Below are 19,051 nucleotides of genomic sequence, written 5' to 3'. Positions count from 1 at the left end.
CGCACACAAATTATGGAGAGCTCTCGACGGTAATGAAAACATCCTTACATTATACCTAATAATGGCCACATTAATGGTAATTATGCTCCCACCAATTCTCTGAACCACTGCAATCAGACATTATAATGTGGGCTTCACACACACACACACACACACACACACACACACACACACACACACACACACACACACACACACACACACACACACACACACACACACACACACACACACACACACACACACACACACACGCACGTACGCACGCACACACACACACACACACACACACACACACACACACAGTACAGTAGCTACTGTAAGTCACTGCATTTGCAACTTCTAATTTTGTTGGTTTACGAACAGCATCATTTGACTATAGGCTTCCTATCAAATCAACACACACACATGCTGTACAAACCCCTGCTTTCATGTCTTCACTCGATGTAAGGCGTTCACTCATGATGCTTGAGAGGATTTGCGCGTGTTCTTTTGCATAATACCTTTTAAAGCTCATTTTCGCTGTGTATATCCTCTCTCCTCCTATTGTTGGGGACAATGGGCTACTGAGCGGCTTTCTTTTGGTCGCACTCATCTCAATGAGCCTCATTTGAACAGGCTATTGATTGTCTTCTCAGAACTGGATTTGGAGTAAACTGGGCTTGTTTGGAAGTGACACGGAAGAGCTTGGACTGCTCAGGGGACTTGAAAAGCAGAGTAGCAAGAGTGTTTTCAAATGTATTGTGTTGGTAAGATTTTTTTTATTTGGGTTTGATACACATATTAATACTAAATGTAAGGTGTGTAATTCTTTCAAAGCTAAAAGTTACAGCTTACAGTTGTTTTTAATTGCCTACACACTCAAAGTGGTACTTGAGGTCCACTCAGTTTCACCATTCACTTATATACAGAATCTTCAGACCAAGTCTGAAAAACTACAAGCACATTATAAGCTTTACACTTAGTTTGCAATTGTAAAACAAAGCTTTTACAAACATTAGACACACCATTCAAAACTAACAGCTCATTCGGGAAACACCGGCATTTAAATGGCACACTCATTTACTGATGACCTACACCCAATGATAAACTATGAAAACACATACATAATTTGGGCTGCGTTTCCCGGTAACGTTGTCTCTTAGCGCGCTACGAAGACTCTTAAGGAATAACTTAACTAAATGTTTACCATTTCGAACCATACCTTAGGAAGCTGCTTAAGATATACCTTCTTACGTGCGACGTTACTAGGTGCTGGCCGTGGCGATGGCGCTGAATTGGTTGATATCGATGGCTCGAGAATCAATTATTCTCTTGTGCAGGGGCTGCTTCACTGCATTATGTGAGAAAGCGGTGTTCTTTATAAAAGAAGCACTTCAGAAATAGTTGAAATTGCATTTATTAGGACTCATGGGATATTATAAAAAATAATCCAAACTATACTAGCCTATAATAGCCTAGCCTACATATTTAAAAATTATATAATATATTGCTGCCATAATAAACATTTCAAATTTTTACGTGCTTTCTTCTCTTTTCCATTTTTGTCCGCTGAGGTGGAGCTGCGATCAAGTTCTTGTAAATACTTTCCAGCATTTCAGTAATAAAAGTGTATATCTTACGTACGGTGCTCGGCAATGATCAAAAAGGATTTAAACAGTGAATTTTGAATCTCTTCTTGAAAACTCAGAGATGTGGATTCAGACGGCAATTAAAATACCACACGACCTGTTTGTCAAAAAAACAGTAGGTATTAATTTTTACACGGGTTGGGTGAGAAAAACACTGACATTATGGATTCCGACGGCATTAAATCACTGACTTACCCCTGTAAATGTTTAAAATACCGTACGAGCCCATGAGAAACAAGTAGCGTCCGAATAGGACTTAACTGACAGTATGCTTTCACTGGCCTTTGAAAGCGCTCTGCAGACGGCGCCGTCTTTTAGAACAACTATTCGCTGTATCGCTGCCATAGTTTGAGCAAACTCCCCACCACAATCATTGCCTTTAAATAGACTATTAAGCCTTTAATGGTTTGCCAGCTGATGTACCTTTGGATAATATAATTAAAAATCTAACAACAATCAGTGTAATGACAGTTTTATTCTTTGCATGAAAACACTTGAATTCACCTAATTGAACACTGTCTGGGTGTATTAAAACTTCAGAATTATATTTGTGTAGACCTGCAACAGTGATAAGGTAAAGCTAAGAGTGGTCCAGACCAACCTTCCGAACGTATGACTTACAGAAGGTATACTTAACTAAGAACGTTTCGGGAAACATGTATTAATGATAAGGTACAGCTTAAGGTGTAACTTAAGAATCAAGGAGCGTTAAGAAGGTTTCGGGAAACGCCAGCCTGATCTCACGGCAATTTGTACAAATTCTATGAGGTGGCTAATTCGTACGAATTCATACGACTTTTGCTAAATCATACATATTTTACGAATTGCCCAATTCGTATGAATTCATACTAATGACCTACCCCTGACCCCGCCCCTACACCTACCCATCACGTGGGTTTAGACAAATCCTACAAATTCGAATTCGTACGAATTAGCCACCTTTTAATCACTCGTACGAATTCGTACAAATTGGTCATGAGATAGCGTTGGAAACGCAGCTCAGATCACTTAGAAATCAAAACTCAATGTTTTCAGGAAGAAATAAATGATTTTTTACCTTCTTGCATTTCTGTTTATCATGTAAATATACCTAATTTGATCACTTAGGAATCTAAACTTAATGTTTTGAGAAACAAATACATTTTTGACCCTTGCATGTCTGGTCCTTTTGTAAATATATACTGATATACATACAAGTCAAGTCACCTCTATTTCTCTAGCACTTTATACAATACAGATTGTTTACAGTTTTTTTTTTTAAACTGCTTACACACAAAATCCTTACTTGTTACACAATTTCTGAAACCTGACACTCAAACACTAGAACCACATCTGCTAAACCATACACTTATTCTCGGCCTTCGACTCAGTTTTCAATTTCATAAAAAACTTTTTGCAAACCACAACACACAATTCTCTATGTAACACAAAAATCAAACAGGAAGTATATTGATTTCCTTTTTCAAACACAACCTATCAAAATTCCACACTAATTCATCAGTGCCTCACACTAACTGCTCACATGTGCAAACACTCTTTGCTTTACTTAAAACTAACCAATCTTGGCTTTAGAATAGGCCTATAAATAGGCCGAAGGTCAAATTATAGGTTTTCCGGACTGTGTAATACTGTATTCACAACCAGAAATGCTTACAGTAAAAAAGCTTACAGTTTGGTTGCAATCTTGCTTTCGTGTTTACTGTAAATTTTCAACATCTCTCTGCCAATTACTTTCAATCTTTTACAGAAATGTACATAGGAGCTCATGAAACAAGTGCTTTAGGTTTTGAATAACTGTGTGTATGATAAATCCAAAAATATAATATTATGGCAAAGGTGTTTGCAACATAAGACAAATGTTTGCTTTTGAGATGTGTTTGTGATATTTTGAATGCAGAGCTTCATTTAGCAAGAGATGTGAGGCATTTTGTGTGTGAATTTAGCATTTTGTGTGTGAAATTCTTGGAATTGTGTGTAAATTTGTTAAAAAAAAATAGTCAACATTTTGAAAATGTGTGTAAGTAGTTGAAAAAAAAACTGTAATGGTTTTCTGAAGTTTGGTTAATGGTCACAGAGATACAGATAAACATAAAATGTTAACTCTTTTTTAGTCTTTTATTGTTTTTTATTTTAAAGTTATAAATTTGTATTTTACTTTTTTTTTTATTTAATTACTTTTTATCAACTCACAACCTCTCTGCAGTTCCTTTGCAAACCCTTGTTTTGGAAACTGTGTGAAGCCTATTCAAGTCAAGTCATTTGTGAATTGGTTTTCTCTCAAATCTGAGAACGCTGCACTGTAACACTGGCTCAAGCAATGGCATGCATTTTGAGCGAGACCACTTATTCGGTCGACCAATAGCAGACAAGTAGTCAAAACAGTTATTATTCACATGGTGCCAATCATGTATGTTCGAGAAGACATCATGGGTTCATTGTGCAGTGATGCTGGAGAATCTGTTTCCAATGTAGCACTATTCAGAGAGAATAAAGGAGCATGACTTCCTGCGCTATGACACATAAAGGAGGTAGCAAAAAGGAAGCTGTTTCACTCTTCTGATCTTCTGGTGTTAATAACGGTTTATCCAACCAGTGCTTCAGCAGCAGGCGCCTGTTTGAGAGCAAATTCCAGTTATTTCTTGATCTTTCATATATTTTTCTCTGTATTTCTCAGTTGGGAAGTGGATGAGGTCTGTATAATTATTATGTTTCACATTGCAGGACAATCCTACCTGAAATGTTCCATTATTAAGGGCCATTTACAACAAGGATGATAAATAACGATAGAGTATTAATAATCATTTAATATGAGAATAACAAAGTCCGCAACACAACTAAAACTATAAGGAATGAAATAGCTGGGATCACTTTCAGAAGAATTTTCCCCCCAGCTGATGAACAATAAAAAAGTTATGACAACATGTTTTTACTTTGGATTAACTCATTAAAATAAGTTAAGCCATATACAAGATTCAACACATTTTTTAAAAGTCAGTTGTAATTTAATGTAAGGTAAGTTGAAATGAATTAAACATCCAAGTTAATTGTACTTAAAAATTTAAGGCAGTGTGGATTGGCAAAATTGTCATTGTAGATAAAAATGAGAGAAAATGGATGTTCAGGGATGCATACTGTACAGTAGGAGATACTCTGAAAATAATAATATCAGTAGTAACAATATAAGTAGTTCAACCTATAATTTTCCCCATCTCTCTTACAGCTTCCATCGTGCTGCAGAAGTGGTGGTGCCAAATGCACCCATGTATGGACGGCGAGGAGTGTAAAGTTCTTCCAGACCTGACTGGTTGGTCCTGCAGCACCGGTAACAAAGTCAAAACCACCAAGGTGAATGAGCCAGAGTTGCATTTTGCTGATGAGGTTTATTGGGGCCTTGAGGAAATCAGGACCACGCTGATTAAAGGGATAGTTCACCCAAAAATACAAATTCTGTCATTATTTACACATCCTCATGTCATTCCAAACACATAAGACTTTGTTTATTTGTTGAAATTACGATATTTGTAATGAAACATGAGAGGTTTCTGTCCCTAAACTTTGTAGATCTGAAAAAGGTCATAAAGGCATCGTAAAATGAATCCACATGAATCAATCCTAGAAGTGAGAAGCTCTAATGATTTTATATAATGAATTTAATTAAAGCTTTTATTCATGCATAAATGCACATACATTGAGCACATACTTGTCTGTATAATTTTTTTTGGAAGCCAGCTTTATTGATATTTGCGGGCACCATATCTTTGCATACATTATTTCTTTATGCATTTTTGAACTCTTTTCGTATGTTGTGCAGTTCGCAAATGCTTGTATTACTGACTTTTGTTCACCTGGTTCTGAATGTGCCATTGTTTTTCTATGTAAACTTGCGCTAGATGGACGTCTTTAACTGTTGCGCTCACGTCTCACGTCTTTTGCAGCATCTCGCGCATTACACGCCGTTCTACATGCCGCTTAAGGTAAAAAAAGTTAAACTTTTAAAAAACGCATCTCTAGACCTGCATCTTGTGTTTTTAATAGTGCTGTCAAAGTTAGCGCGTTAATAACGCGTTAACGCAAAATCATATTAACGGCACTAATTTTTTTTACGCGCGATTAACGCAGCGCGTATTTTCTGTTTGACCCGTGGCCCAACCGCTAGTTAGAGAAATGGAGATACACAGTGTTGACAACTTTGCGACATTGCAGAACCCTTTAGCGATTTTTTCCCTTCAAAAAAGCGCCCAAACCTTATTTAGTTTCTGAGAATTTACCGGTACTGCTCTCCCAGCACGCGCGCGTGCCTCTCTCTCTCTCGCTCTCTGCGTCTCGCGCTAGAGGAGCAGCGCTTTAATTCAGTTAAACACGTTTCAGTCACCATTTCATATTCATTCCGTTGTTTGACTACAGAAACAGTAAAATATACCAATGAAAACAGTTTTATTGAGAATTTAGCTTCATCAAAATGGGCACAGAGAGAGACAAACTAATGTAATAATAAATAATAAATGTAGTCTACATTTAGAATTTTCAGAAGAGCTGCCCTGTCATGCAAAAATCTAAACATGTTTGTGTTAGTAAATTGCTCAGTGCAAAGAAAGAGAAGTAATGGGAACCTGGTATTTCTTTGTTCTTTCTACATGTGTCTAATAGACATGAACAAGTTCTTTGAAAAACATCTATGACCTTTGAAACATGTCTGGTCTTCGTGCTCTAGGTTGACTATGGTTTCAATAATAAACATACATTTGCATAAAGCATCCATATTTATCCATGCCCGTGTTGATTAGAGTATTACAAACTTGAAAAGTATTAATTTAAGGTACATTTAGAACAAATAAAAAATGTGCGATTAATCGCGAGTTAACTCATGACAATCATGCGATTAATCGCGATTAAAATTTTTAATCGATTGACAGCCCTAGTTTTTAACCGAGAAAACGTGCTCTCTACTCTGTTTTGCCGCAATGATAGTTTGACAGGTCTTGCAGATGTTGTCCTTATTCTGTGATTTCTTCTTTAATGTCGTAAAGGTAAACACGCTCGGTTTAGTTCTCATGCTAGATTTAGGCTCGCTGCATTCAGATAGGCGTAAAAATAGTCCTTTCTGCGGTTTAGAAATCTTGCATTCTCACATTGTGATTTTATTTCGATTTCAATTAAACACAGCCCTTCTCGTAAGTTTTGGTTACCTGGACTTTCAATGGAGGGACAGAAATCTCTCAAGTTTCATTGAAAATATCTGTGTTTCGAAGATTAACCAAAGTCTTGGTTTGGAACGACATGAGGGTGAGCAAATGATGACAGAATTTGAATGTTTAGGTAAACTATCCTTTTCAAGGCTGGATACATTCTGACACGTGCAGACCCAGGTTGGCACCGAAAGTGTCTTTTGCCCATGGTAAGAGGGGAATCTGAGAACATTTTGCCATAAAAGTACCTTTTAAACAGACCTTTCTAAGAGCTACTGTATATGCCATCAAAACACTCCCCGGGAGTATTCTCAGAAGGCGTTTCTTTGAGGAGCCCTTCTCCCAAAGCTTTTTTCTCAGGCAAACCGTTCTTCAAAGCAGCATTTTGTTGAGGCCTTACTTTTGTAAGAGGGTTCTCTGAAGCGAGAGTATGAAGAGTACAAGAAGTGGTATGTTATGAGATAAAATTGTCATATTTAAGATATGTAAAACAACAAAACATACCTTTTCGAATGTTCACTTGTTTTATGGACACAATATTGACTTCTCAAAAAGCACTTTTTTACTGAAAGTTATAGGCAGACACATCACTCAAACTTTCTAAAAGAGACTTATTAAAGAATGAGCAAAGCTTGGAGATAAATAAAATTTCAGAGTGACTCCACAGAATTTGTGGCTCAGAGAATAAATCCCTGAAGACTTCAGTAGCACAGAAAAAACGTTCAAAGGACAAAGGAGAATTTTTAAAAAACGAGCCTAGACAAACATGCAGGGACCATGCTAGCTTTGACTTGAAAAAGGCATGAAAGCAAACTTTAAAACTGACTACATTTTGTGCACCAGGTCATCTTCATATCTAAACCCATGGTTCAACGCCTCAAAATGTCTATATTCAAGCTAAAAATGTAAATGAATTTGAGATTGGTGAGATGAGGTTTGTTCAGTAAACGCCGGGGTGACGGCTGTTTCGTGCAGGTGTGACGTACAGGTGAAGTATTAAAGAAATAACGGTGTCTGAGAACACACAACTACCATAAGAATAATTGCTCAGAGTTATAAAGTAACAGCAGAACATCTGTTGTGTTCATTAAAATGCATTATGGCAATGAGCTCCACCGAGGCTTTCAAATTAAGAGTCCTAATTAAATTGGTAAGAGGGAGAGACGAGAAATGAATGACGGCTCTGGGTCTTTCACTTAGGATTAATTACTCTGTTTGTTGAGTCCATTATTGGCTGAGCTGACTGTCAGTTGGCTAAGCCCCGCCTACTGCCCCCTCAGGAGTCCAATGGACTGCGTTGAGGCACAGATGGGAGGCGGGAGGGAGTATCTTACTCCAGTGAGCATTAATTCTGTATTTAATAGAGGTGGAAATGGAACAGTAACCAGCAGGCTTCAGTGCACTTGTCACAGGAGATTGTGGCGATGCGCCAGGTTACATATTGCGTTCTCTCTTTGTCTCTTTCCATCTGCCTTCTTATATCTTTAGATTCACCTCCTGTACCCTCTGCTTAATATCTCTCCTTTTTGTTTTTATTATCCTTCTCCACTGTCTGCCTTTCTGTGGAACAGCTGCCTGCCATACAGCTTCATTTTCCTTTCTAACACTAAAGTAACTAAGTGTGCATGCTTCAAATATATGGAACTTATGGGAACACATTATAATTAGATTTCATTTGTTACATTTAAAGCTGAAGTCCGTAACTTTTTTGGGTTAAAAATGATCCAAAATCTATATTTTTTCTTTTTTTCTTTGATCTAGTTTTGAAAACTGGCTGGTTATGTACTTGTTCAAAATGGTAAGCTTGTAATAATGTTTTTAATCCCAGTGGTACTGGTGGATTTCCGCGGGAAATTCGAGCATGTTTTTGCGTCATTATGCCACATCTGTACACATAAAGATATATTGCATGTGAGGATGTTGGAGGTAGAAATTTATAGCCTTTTCTCACAGCACTTGATATAATTAAACTTATCAATTTGATGACGGATCCAGAAAGGTTCAAAACGACAGTGACAACTGGAGATTCAACCGTTGTAAAATTCAAAAGACTTCGGAGTGGCTACAGAAAAAAAAGAGACTGCAACCGGGCCCATGCGAAAACAAGGATAAATATCGAAGGGCATTAAATGTAGTCACGCAATGCTGATGTTGTTAAACATGAACAATTTTAGAACAAAGTATAATTTGCACGGTTTGACGTGATATGGTAAGCGGTCGTTAGATTTAATCAGCGCGATTTACTGCAATGCCTTTTTTTGCCCGTCCACACTACTGCGTTTTCGTTTAAAAACGGAGACCTTTTGCTACGTTTGCACCTCCCGTCCACACTAAAATGGCAAAAACGGAGACCCAAAACGGAGAAGTTTAGAAACGCTGCCGACCCGTTTTTCGTTTTGAATCTCCGGAGGGCGTTTTAGTCTGGACGGGTCAAAACGGAGGACTTTAGAAACGATGACGCAGAGGCTCACGCTCAGCTCTATGATTGGGTGTCATCAGTCATGGAGTATACACAGGTAATATTCAGTACCAGTAAACTGCCACGTCTCAGGCGCGGCTCGCGCGGTAAACGCGTGCATACTAGAAATAGACCTATTTTTCATGCGACACGCAAGTTGTTGGAAGCGTTTCCAGGCAAAATAGAATAGGAAAAGATGTTTATATGTCATTTTGACACAAATACATATTAATAAATGACATTTTGATGTTTGAAAGCATTTTTTTACAGTCTATGTTTGAAAGTCTCTAGGTTTACACCGGCACGCGCATGCCCAGTGTTGGTGAATGGTCACGTGATCTGCGTTTTCAGTCGTTTTAATATGGACGGAGATCAATTCTAATACGCAGCTAAAACGCTGGTGTGGACGGAGATCATATTCGTTTTAATTCTCCGTTTCTAAACTAAAACGCAGTAGTGTGGACGGGGCCTTAGTTGGTCAGAACAAAAGTGGATGTTTCATGTTCCAAAAAGTAGAATCTGTGATTGCAAATGACAGTATCCACACCGAATTAGTTGCATTAGTTAATGCACTGATATTATTGATTTAAGAAAATGATTTTTGTTGCTGTGAATAAGCCTTGTAATGGTAATCCGAGCCACTTACCGTTCATCGCCATTCTAAAAGGGTGTAGCACAAAGGATTTGACTCATGACTCATGACTCATTTACTTTTTCTTTGTCAAGTTACATTTAAGAGCAATCAAGCTAAAAAACTATTTTACACCAACATGAATTCTAGCCTTTTCCACAGTCAAAAGACTGTCTAACACCAAACCCTTCCTTCTTCTTCAAAATGATTGCGCTATGGCGTAATATATATATTATACGTTATGGCTCTAACAGGCCTCTCAAACATCTCAAAGCAAAGTTTTGCCATTCTAGTGATTGTGCCATAGCGTTCCTTAATCTTACCTCTCTTTTTATTCGTAGGTCACACGATAGCAAGAACATGGCTGCCTTACCAAGAGGCCCAAGACGCCTCAACAACCCCTAATGGAAAAGGAGACCATCTTGTTTAAGACACTGACATTAAGGATGATTCTGTACAAGCAAAAGATGGACAAACTTATTGTAGACTATAGATGGCTGCCTTGTTTTGACAGAAGATAATAAGGATGGACAAGGATCTCTATATAAACCTGAGGTTCGACTGAAGATGCTGGACACACAGGTGCTCATGTGAGAGACTGAATCCATCAGCTGAAAGTGAATTTCTGGATTTCCATCGGCTCTAGTGTGTATGTGTGTGCATGTGTGAGAGCGATTATAGTATGTGGGACTTGAAAGACAAACTGTGGACAGTTCCGACCTGGCTGGGAGCTTGTGTGTATGTGTGCAAGTTAGTCAGGTTGATGACAATGAGACAGTAGTTTAACACTGTTTATCTGCTTTCCAGCACACAGCGAACTTTATATTCATGAGTAGGGAGAGGATTGCTCTGAATGTGCGATTCACAAATTATTGTCAATTTGCTCCTCTGGGTCAGGTCATTACCCTGAAAATGTTGAAGGGTTAGTTCACCCAAAAATGAAAATTCTGTCATTAATTACTCATCCTCATGTTGTTCCAAAACTGTAAGACTTTCGCTAATCTTTGGAACACAAATTAAGATATTTTCTTTTAAAAGATAAAAAGATAAGCTTTTTGTCCCTCCATTGACAGCTACGCAACTGACAGTTTGACATTTCAAAAAGTTCATAAAGAGATCGTAAAACTAATCCATATGAATTGAGCGGTTTAGTCCTAATTTTCTGAAGAGACACAATCACTTTATATGATAAACAGATTGAATTTACTCTTTTATTCACATATCAGCGAACATAAACAGAAGCTTGATCGAACCTCATAGGTTCTCACACATCAAGCAAACATGCTTGAGCTTCCATTTACCACTGATGTGTGAGCTGATGAATGTTTATATGTGAATAAAAGCCTAAATTCAATCTGTTCATCATATAAAGCGGTCGAGTCTCTTCAGAAAATGTTGACTAAACCACTCAATTCATATGGATTAGTTTTACGATCTCTTTATGAACTTTTAGAAGCGTCAAAGTGGTAGTTGCGTAGCTGTCAATGGAGGGACAGAAAGCTCTCAGATTTCATCAAAAAGAACTTCATTTGTTATGAATATATTAACGAAAGTCTTTAAGTCGTGTTTGGAACGACAAGAGGGTGAGTAATGAAAGAATTTAAATTTTTGGGTGAACTAACCCTTTAAGTAATTTTTCCACTTCTAATTAGGGTTTCTGAATAGGATCATAACAAAAAAATGAACAATTAATGGGCGATTTTTTTGTTGTTGCACTATATAAGATTATATGGAGACATTTTTTGTTTTCTAGTCTTTTACTGTTGCTGTAAGATGGAATTTAAGAGAGAAACATTTATAAAGCTTCCTTCCACAAATGCAAAGTAGAAATGCAAGTGAAGTAGACATCAGTAAAACAATGGTAAACTACAGTAAAAATACAGCTCTTTCTAGCTGTAAAAATGTTACGTAATGTGTGCTTTACAGATGCAATTCCCTTCAAAATCTTTTAAAACTAACAGCTGGCTAAAAACATCTGTTACTCTGTAAAAAGATCTACAAACCACTTAAAAGTGCACTAAGTTTTTTATATTAGATTTAACATCTAAATAAAAAAACAACAACTGACAAATATGTTTAAAATGGCAATGACTTAATAAGGTCTTTTGCAAATCTGAGCCTCATGGGGACCATCATGTCGAGATCACATGACTCTTTGAATACAACTAATTAGATGTGTTCAACTTGATATAAATGGATATTATAAAGCATACAGAGCCATCTACTCTCTAATAGCTCTTGCGGTACTTAGATGTCATACACCTATCGGTCTGCACTGCGCCGCATCAAGTTGAACACACTAATTGGCAACCCGCCATTACCAGACACTGTTGGTTTCAGAATAAACTAATAACAGGGTGTCAAATACATCTGCATAAAAAAACAAAGACATCCACGCCACTAGGTGACAGTATAAAGTCCAAGGCCATTGTTGTATTTGCTAGTGAAACATAACCAATAAGTTACTTAGTGCACTTTTTAACAAGGAATTACCTTGTTTTTAACTTTCTATTTTTTTTTTTTGAACTGTGAAGCTCTCAAAAGTACTTTGTGAAGTTCTGAAAACAGGCTAGCAATGTGCTGACTGAGATTATGAACATGTTTAAAGATAAGCTCCGATGTGAAGAGGCATAACTCATGCCCAATCTGCAATGTAATAAAGTTTGAAATAGAATCAGCTCCACTATTCATCATTGGTTTTCTAATCTCAATGAGTTCCTCCACAGACTCCACAACTTAACCTAAACTTGAATTCTGAACTCTAATCGGCCATTTTATTCACTCTTGCTGAGCTTCATCCTTTTCCTGGGTTGGATCGAACTTGCAAAAAAGACGCTGCCAATTGTACCTTTCGATTGTATGTCTTTCTTAGGGCTCTGGTGGCTTGAGAAGTGTTGAATGAGATTTTCTCTTTTCAAGACAGCCCTGTACGCTAGGCTCGCCCTGGGCCTGCCCAGACGTCTTCCAGGCTTCAAAGCCCCTTCAGACTCCAGCCGTCTGCTTTGTGAGCTGTGATGAATGTATCAGAACCACTGTGATTCCAGTGTTGAGCTATGGGACATGGGGTTGAGTGCCATCTTGAATTCTCATTACTAAAGCCCAGGATACCACGAGCCCTCTCCTGGGATGGGCTGGTTGTATTTTTAGGTCTGGAAGTGCATATATGTAGACTGTGAACATTTTGTCATCTTTTTCTGCAAAGGTGTGCATGTTTGTGTCAGTGCCATATGTTTAGATGGATCTACAGATCCATCTAAAAAGGCTTTGATGTCTCTCAACGCTTTCCTGGAAAGCAGAAAGATACTAAATCTGGATGCCGACACCGAATGAAGACTCTTCACTTGTCAGCCCTCGTCCTCCCGAGAGGCTGCTGTGCTCTGAGGATGAACCTGATACATAGTCTGACCCAACATCACTTTGGGTTTAAGAATCAATATTTGAAAAAAAATTTTTGTTACTCCCTAGTGGCCACGGCCTGCCATTGCAGATCGCTGAGAGAAGAAAAATGAGATGAGAATCACCAATAGGTCAGTATTATTTCAAAGAACAGCAGCACAGTCTCTCCCTATGGAGGATCCCTTTACCACTTTACAGATAAAGCGTTGTCGGGAAAATTCGTTTCACGTTCCTACCCCGATGTGACAAAATAAAATAAAATTCTTTATCAAAATTTATAAGGAAAGACAAGTACTTTGTTTAGGCTTGGTTTGTAGGGAATTCCAAACCTGCCCACATATATTCAAACGCACATAACTATAGAACCAATTCTAAAAGCGCATGTGAACGCCATCAGCGTTTCTCACAGGTTCGCGTTTAAAGTCTGTGTAGAGAGAATGGTGTCGTCTTAGCGGCCCCTAATTTAATAACAAATGATCGTTGCGACGGAAGCAAATCAATCAAAACTAACTTTAGCTGGAAAATAACTTTATTAAAGAACTGCTATAAAGCCAAAACAATCTCTGTTACCATAAATTATACGTTTATCTCTGTAAAGCTGCTTTGAAACAATCTACATTGTTAAAAGCGCTATATAAATGAAGATGACTTGACTTGACTTGACACTGCATTTGTGGATGTGTTTGAGTGGTATTGGCAGAATAAATAGTCCATAATACTCAAATAATGTATACATACTCCCACTATTTTCTATACACAACCCACCTCTAAGTGCTTTAAACAGCCTAGGAGGAGACGTGCTGTGCACGACCCACCTCTTCGATTGGCGGATCGACGTTCTGTACTGCCGGGCGACCTCAGGGCGAGCCTCTCATGAAAATAAAGAAAGAAATGAGTGTAAGATTGCAAGCAGATTTCATAAGAGAGTTTACTGTTTGTGCTCAAATCTCTCGGCGTCCCAGGAGCCCACTTAAGCACTGGCTCGCTCAATGGGGTGGCACGTACCCAGCATTCTCCTCTGCAATGAAAAGAAACAAAACCTAAAGCAAAGATAAACATAAACAGTGCTATTTCTACTCGGCTGTCACCCGTTGTCGAGTTCAATTTATATTCGCTCAGAGTGAAAATTTCTTACGGCTGCGTTTGTGAAGAGAGTGAATTGAAACCTTGATATAAACAATTGATTATCATGTGCTATGAGGGAACCGTTGAAAACACTGGGACTGGGGAATGTTTATTACAGAAAACAGCACACATGCTGAATCATCCCCAAACCCTGAATGAATTTGAATGACATTCCCTTCATATCTAGTTCTCAAGAATTCTCCATTGGCAACGCTGTCACAATACAATTTGTCAAAGTGCTACAAAGCATAAATAATCTATGATGTAAAATGCTTAGATTGAATAATTTATGGATACTAGACTATGAAATAATGAAAAGCAAGTATGAAAAGCAAATGACATCTCAGCTAGTCTTTGAATTAGAGTGATGTTCTGCTTGCTTTGACAGCTGAAATTAATTAATGGATATGACTACCAGCTACAATGCACTCAGAAAGTACCATTGCTGTTCCGGGCATTTGCAAGGAGACATAAAACTTGGATTTTGAGGACACATGGGACAGGTTTTTCAAAAATAAATGACACTGCAGTTCTGTCTGAAGACATTGTTTTTTTTTGACATACTGTACTGCATGTAATAATTCTTGTGGTTTGAATATTTAAAGATGTTCTAGATAAAAAGTTATCCTGGGTTAACTAAGACATGGACAGAAAAGTGAACTGCACAATTTCTACACAAAAAAAGTTTTTTAAAGTTGAGCACCGTATTTTTGAATGTGGGTATATACTAAGTTTTGACATTCACACTTGAATGTGGTAAGTTTTATAAAAAAGCAAAATTTTGAACAAAAAGCTGAGAAAATCGTCTTTTTCCTCCCAGCTTTTTTTTAGGCATGTGTATTGATCGGGATATTCCGTACCCTTTAGAATGTTGCATAATAGCGCCCCCTACCATATAACTGTGAAAACACAGAAAGCCCGAAAATTCCATTAATGATCGATTGAGGAGATTTTCGGTCATTTATGACACATTGCTTCCTCGCCATTGGCGGGGTTTTCCGAACAATCCATATTTTCAATGTTTTCCATCTTATTTTTGATGTGATAAATATGAACCATCACAGTGTTTTGTGCATGCTACCACAACATCGATTCTTACCTACCGGCTAGCGAAACAGAACGGAAGTCTAACATATTATAAGGAAGTACGTCATTGTATTTACTTCCACGTTGAAAAATAAGGTAGATACTGTAGAATAAATGGCGCTAGTAGCGCATCTCTGGAGATTGTGTACTATTTCAGGAGATGCGTACTAGCGCCATTTATTCTACAGTATCCACCTTATTTTTCAACACTGTTCACTTGAAGGAGTGAATGAGTGAGTGAATTCGGACAGCCGTTGATCGTACATCAGCTGTACACTTGTTATTGCAGTGCAATGTGGGATAGAATGAGTGCACTCAATAACGTCCACTATGGTTTCAGACACCACTACAAATGGCTGTCACCTCAAATAACGCCCTATTTAGTGGTATAGGGGGCGATTTCAGATTCAGCCATTGAAGATTGCTTACACATATGTAAGCTACTGTGATGTGATCATGTGATTGAACATTCAAAGGCGTATAAATCAAAACTGCTTAGTGTTACTGACTGAATGATGTTGAACCAAACAAGAACTATAGGTTCTGTATATACACTCACCTAAAGGATTATTAGGAACACCATACTAATACTGTGTTTGACCCCCTTTCGCCTTCAGAACTGCCTTAATTCTACGTGGCATTGATTCAACAAGGTGCTGAAAGCATTCTTTAGAAATGTTGGCCCATATTTATAGGATAGCATCTTGCAGTTGATGGAGATTTGTGGGATGCATATCCAGGGCACGAAGCTCCCGTTCCACCACATCCCAAAGATGCTCTATTGGGTTGAGACCTGGTGACTGTGGGGGCCATTTTAGTACAGTGAACTCATTGTCATGTTCAAGAAACCAATTTGAAATGATTCGAGCTTTGTGACATGGTGCATTATCCTGCTGGAAGTAGCCATCAGAGGATGGATACATGGTGGTCATAAAGGGATGGACATGGTCAGAAACAATGCTCAGGTAGGCCGTGGCATTTAAACAATGCCCAATTGGCACTAAGGGGCCTAAAGTGTGCCAAGAAAACATCCCCCACACCATTACACCACCACCACCAGCCTGCACAGTGGTAACAAGGCATGATGGATCCATGTTCTCATTCTGTTTACGCCAAATTCTGACTCTACCATCTGAATGTCTCAACAGAAATTGAGACTCATCAGACCAGGCAACATTTTTCCAGTCTTCAACTGTCCAATTTTGGTGAGCTCGTGCAAATTGTAGCCTCTTTTTCCTATTTGTAGTGGAGATGAGTGGTACCCGGTGGGGTCTTCTGCTGTTGTAGCCCATCCGCCTCAAGGTTGTGCGTGTTGTGGCTTCACAAATGCTTTGCTGCATACCTCGGTTGTAAAGAGTGGTTATTTCAGTCAAAGTGGCTCTACTTTCAGCTTGAATCAGTCGGCCCATTCTCCTCTGACCTCTAGCATCAACAAGGCATTTTTGCCCACAGGACTGCCGCATACTGGATGTTTTTCCCTTTTCACACCATTCTTTGTAATCCCTAGAAATGGTTGTGCCTGAAAATCCCAGTAACTGAGCAGATTGTGAAATACTCAGACCGGCCCCTCTGGCACCAACAACCATGCCACGCTCAAAATTGCTTAAATCACCTTTCTTTCCCATTCTGACATTCAGTTTGGAGTTCAGGAGATTGTCTTGACCAGGACCACACCCCTAAATGCACTGAAGCAATGGCCATGTGATTGGTTGATTAGATAATTGCATTAATGAGAAATTGAACAGGTGTTCCTAATAATCCTTTAGGTGAATGTATATTGCCGCACAGCATCCATTGAATAACAATCTGCGTTTAATTTTTTTTAATCCCATACAAAGTTTTAATGAAATTGTATTATTTTATTCATTGAATAACATTCTACTGCTGTTTACATGCTAGGAACTACATTTTCTAGTGGAAGGATTTCTCTTATTTTTTTTTATTTTATTTTAATTGCGTTTCATAAAAAAAAAATCCCTTACAAAGTTTTAATACAAATATTTATTTATTTATTTATTTACTTATTTATTTATTTATTATCTAAGGCACTGTAGTGTGAATACATCACAGTTATAATAAAAATCACAGCTGAAGGGGTTGCAGACCACCTCCACATCCAAAGGCTAAATATAATGCAAGTGTTTCATAAGAGAACCTGAGAAAATGAGTGTTGGGGGTCGATGAGACACAGCCCGTGACCCTGAAACCATTAGCTTTGTTTGTCTCTTCATGCTGCAATAATCCAAATCCGTTATCTCCCAAAACCAATTAACCACTCTAGCATTCTATGTTGACCACAGCGTTTGCTCTGAATATGGGGTTCAGGAACATCCCTGATTCATTATCCTCAGATACCACCCTGCTTTTCACTAATGTGTGCCAAGGGAGGTGCCAATGTGAACGAGCCTGATAACATAGACGCCTGTGGGCACCCACTTTCACTCATGGCCAGGGTTCTGGAGCTGCAGGCACATTGTCATGGCACCGCTAGTGTGTCGGATGGGATTGAAGCAGCAGATATTGGGACATTCGTTACATCTGTGTGCTTTGAAGGAGAGCCTTAGTAATGGAGGAACCCGGAGAGTGAAACAAACAGTGCTGAGGGTATACGCGGCATGAGCGTTTTTAAGCTATAATGTGATCTATATATGTATGATACTGGATATTGTCGCACATACTGTGTGTAAAAGGATCAAAATGTGCTTGTCAGTGATAAAACCTATGCATGCGTGATACCACAGCATTCAATTGTGTCTTAGCATACATACATCCATGCAGGCGTGTAAGTGATATCACCTCTGAGGCTTGTAACCAAGCTGCTCTTTCAGTCTCCCTTCCTCCCGGTGGTATCGTGACAAGATAGACAGATTTCTCATCCTCACATACAGTATAATCATAGACTGCCAAACAACACTTCATAAATCACACAAACAGACCCCGATACGCATAGAGACTTACAAAACCTTTGCAAAACTATGTAATATGATCTGATTGGATATGAATGACATGTTGCCCAACACAGCCTGGGAGTGTCTTTTTAAAGAGTTATTTAAAGAACTTTGCCCTCAAAAATAGTGGAAATATGATTTACTGCCTTTCTTAATTACTGTCAAGAAGGCAGCGTGTAGGATAAGATTTAGAAACAGCAGTCAGAAAACGACCCACGGCAACATTTGGGTACAGTGCTAAACAACCGCCCGAGAAAATGTTGTTTTCTCTGGCACAGAACAAGTGTTAAAATGTTTGTTGTTAGTGGCGTTCCCCCCCCCTAATATAAGGGATTTATCATACATAATTCATCATTCATGCCCAGAATGCAGGATTTTTAACCGTTTAAAAGATTAATAGCTTGTTTACTTGAAAAATTGTGTCTGATTTCATGGGTGGGAGAGGGGAAAACCGTGGAAATTATGTGGAGTTTGGAGCATAAAATGAACATATTTCTGTTCAAAGTGAAACAATTAATATTGTCTGTGAATAACTAACATGTATCTTGAGTATTTTCTAATGTACTGCCTAATGTGCTTCATTCCTTTCT

At 38.4% G+C, this 19,051-nt stretch overlaps 1 protein-coding gene across 1 annotated transcript in view; it reads left to right on the top strand.

Annotated features, from left to right (window-relative positions):
• The window catches only part of tafa4b (TAFA chemokine like family member 4b), a gene marked incomplete at both ends in the record, with an annotated part of 51,215 nt that extends 33,138 nt beyond the window's left edge, over nt 1–18,077 (top strand). Inside the window, 2 exons of the mRNA XM_081357674.1 lie at nt 4,852–4,976; nt 17,865–18,077. Of these exons, the coding sequence (XP_081213800.1) occupies nt 4,852–4,976; nt 17,865–18,077 (338 nt within the window). The remainder of the gene's footprint in view (nt 1–4,851; nt 4,977–17,864) is intronic.
• Between the last annotated feature and the right edge of the window lie 974 nt (nt 18,078–19,051).

The sequence above is a fragment of the Scardinius erythrophthalmus genome (genome assembly GCF_964197995.2).
Source record: "Scardinius erythrophthalmus genome assembly, chromosome: 25".
NCBI classification, from domain to species: domain Eukaryota; kingdom Metazoa; phylum Chordata; class Actinopteri; order Cypriniformes; family Leuciscidae; genus Scardinius; species Scardinius erythrophthalmus.
The sequence above is the reverse complement of the archived record's forward strand: the minus strand, read 5'-3'. Positions and strand labels throughout refer to the sequence as shown.